Genomic DNA, 2500 nt, shown 5'->3' with positions numbered 1-2500 from the left:
AGATAACATAGAAGAACATTACGGTCAATTAGGAACATTAAGCATGTATCTCTCTCTCTCTCTCTCTCTCTCTCTCTCTCTCTCTCTCTCTCTCTCTCTCTCACACACACACTCTCTCACTTTCTGAGTGTGTGTGTGTGCGTGTGTGTGTGTGTGTGTGTGTGTGTGTGTGTGTGTGTGTGTGTGTGTGTGTGTGTGTGTGTGTGTGTGTGTGTGCATCTGTACTCTCTGTGTGTGTCAAGAGATGTGTGAGGTGTTTGAATCAATAGAGAGAAGAGTCAGGGCGAAGCCCACATGTTGTGTGTGTGTGTGTGTGTGTGTTTGTGTGTGTGTGTGTGTGTGTGCGGGCATGCGTGTGCATGCGTGCTTATGTGTGTGTGTGTGTGTGTGTGTGTGTGTGTGTGTGTGTGTGTGTGTGTGTGTGTGTGTGTGTGTGTGTGCGGGCATGCGTGTGCATGCGTGCTTATGTGTGTGTGTGTGTGTGTGTGTGTGTGTGTGTGTGTGTGCGGGCATGCGTGTGCATGCGTGCTTATGTGTGTGTGTGTGTGTGTGTGTGTGTGTGTGTGTGTGTGTGTGTGTGTCTGTGTGTGTGTGTGCGGGCATGCGTGTGCATGCGTGCTTATGTGTGTGTGTGTGTGTGTGTGTGTGTGTGTGTGTGTGTGTGTGTGTGCGGGCATGCGTGTGCATGCGTGCTTATGTGTGTGTGTGTGTGTATGTGGGTCTGGGAGAGGAGGGTGAGGCCCACATGCCCAATGCAATTAACAGCTAAGACACAAGGTAGAGGAGAATAGAACACACACACAAACACACACACACACACACACACGAACACACACACACACACACACACTCAAGAAGGAGCAGAATAGATATCATGGTTGACTGCTCAAGGGGAAAGGAGTGTTAGCTTAGAGTCTATGGACAAAGAGAAACAAAAACATACACACACACACACACACACACACACACACACACACACACACACCTATACCTGCATAGAAGAGTTCAAGTTGGTGTGTGTGTGTGTGTGTGTGTGTGTGTGTGTGTGTGTGTATGTGTGTGTGTGTGTGTGTGTGTGTGTGTGTGTGTGTGTGTGTGTGTGTGTGTGTGTGTGTGTGTGTGTGTGTGTGTGTGTGTGTGTGTGTGTGTGTGTGTGTGTGTCTACCTGCGCAACATGAGTTTGGGGTTCTTGCTCTGCACGTGTTCCTCCATCATCTCCAGCAGCAGGGTCCTCATGATATCCGTGTAGTACTCCAGCTTACCGTGTAGCGCCACCGTGAGGAGGGAGGCGAAATAGACGCGCGCACGCGGGTTGAAGTCCGGACGACTCTCCAACGTGCGGATAAACTATGAAATACACACACAGGACACAAATGCAGACAATACACGCACACACACACGCACACACACACACACATACACACATAGGACATGGACATGACACACACACACACACACACACACACACACACACACACGTACGCAAACACACACAAGACATGCACACAGACACACAGACACACAGACACACAGACACACACACACACACACACACACACACACACACACACACACACACACACACACACACACACACACACACACACACACACACACACACACACACACGTACGCAAGCACACACACACACACATGCACACAGACACAGACACAGACACAGACACAGACACAGACACACACACACACACACACACACACACACACACACACACACACACACACACACACACACACACACACAGAAACAGAGAAAATGAAAGGTTTCAATTATAAAGTGTGCAGCTATTCAGGGTAATTAATGGCATCACATGCGGAAGCAGAGCCACATAACAGGAATACATGACGTCCATAACAGTACTTGTACTTAATATAACTCTGGTTAGCTGTAGTCCTTACTTGTTTGTTTGTTTGTCCTTATTAGATCCCATGTTCATCTAATTACAGTTATTCTTCCTGGAGTCATTAATAGAACCCAATAGCTGTAGGCTAACTAATCTCACTTGTGCTGTTCTAGCTCATGATTGGCCTTTAGTATTCATGCAGTGATGTCTGGATCTTTTGACTTGAAACTAATTAACACGACGACAATCGTCGTCATAATCTTCAATCATTATTTGTTTGTTGGTTATTATTAGATTACCATAGCAATGGCTATTCATCTATTCAGCCAATAGCTGTGGGCTAACTGATCTCACTTGTGCTGTTCTAACTCATGATTGGCTGTTAGTATCCATCCAGAGATGTCTGGATGTCTTGACTTGAAACTAATTTACACAGCGACGCTCTTCAATCATTACTTGTTTGATGGCTATTATTAGATTACCATAGCAATAGCTATTCATCCTGGGGTTCTTAGCTCATTGGCTAGCCAATTGCTGTGACGTAACAGATCTCAGTTGCGCTATTCAGTTTTAGTATCCATAGAGTCATGCCCACTGGGATCTGCTGTCTGTCTAGATGTCCTGACTTGAAACTAATC

At 46.4% G+C, this 2500-nt stretch overlaps 1 protein-coding gene across 1 annotated transcript in view; it reads right to left on the bottom strand.

Annotated features, from left to right (window-relative positions):
* Window positions 1–2500, bottom strand: part of LOC134464188 (plexin-B2-like) — a 90111-nt gene that overhangs the window by 48158 nt on the left and 39453 nt on the right. The window contains exon 9 of the mRNA XM_063217657.1: window positions 1166–1347. Within this exon, the coding sequence (XP_063073727.1) occupies window positions 1166–1347 (182 nt within the window). The remainder of the gene's footprint in view (window positions 1–1165; window positions 1348–2500) is intronic.

Source organism: Engraulis encrasicolus, chromosome 15 (assembly GCF_034702125.1).
Source record: "Engraulis encrasicolus isolate BLACKSEA-1 chromosome 15, IST_EnEncr_1.0, whole genome shotgun sequence".
Taxonomy (NCBI): Eukaryota; Metazoa; Chordata; class Actinopteri; order Clupeiformes; family Engraulidae; genus Engraulis; species Engraulis encrasicolus.
The sequence above is the reverse complement of the archived record's forward strand: the minus strand, read 5'-3'. Positions and strand labels throughout refer to the sequence as shown.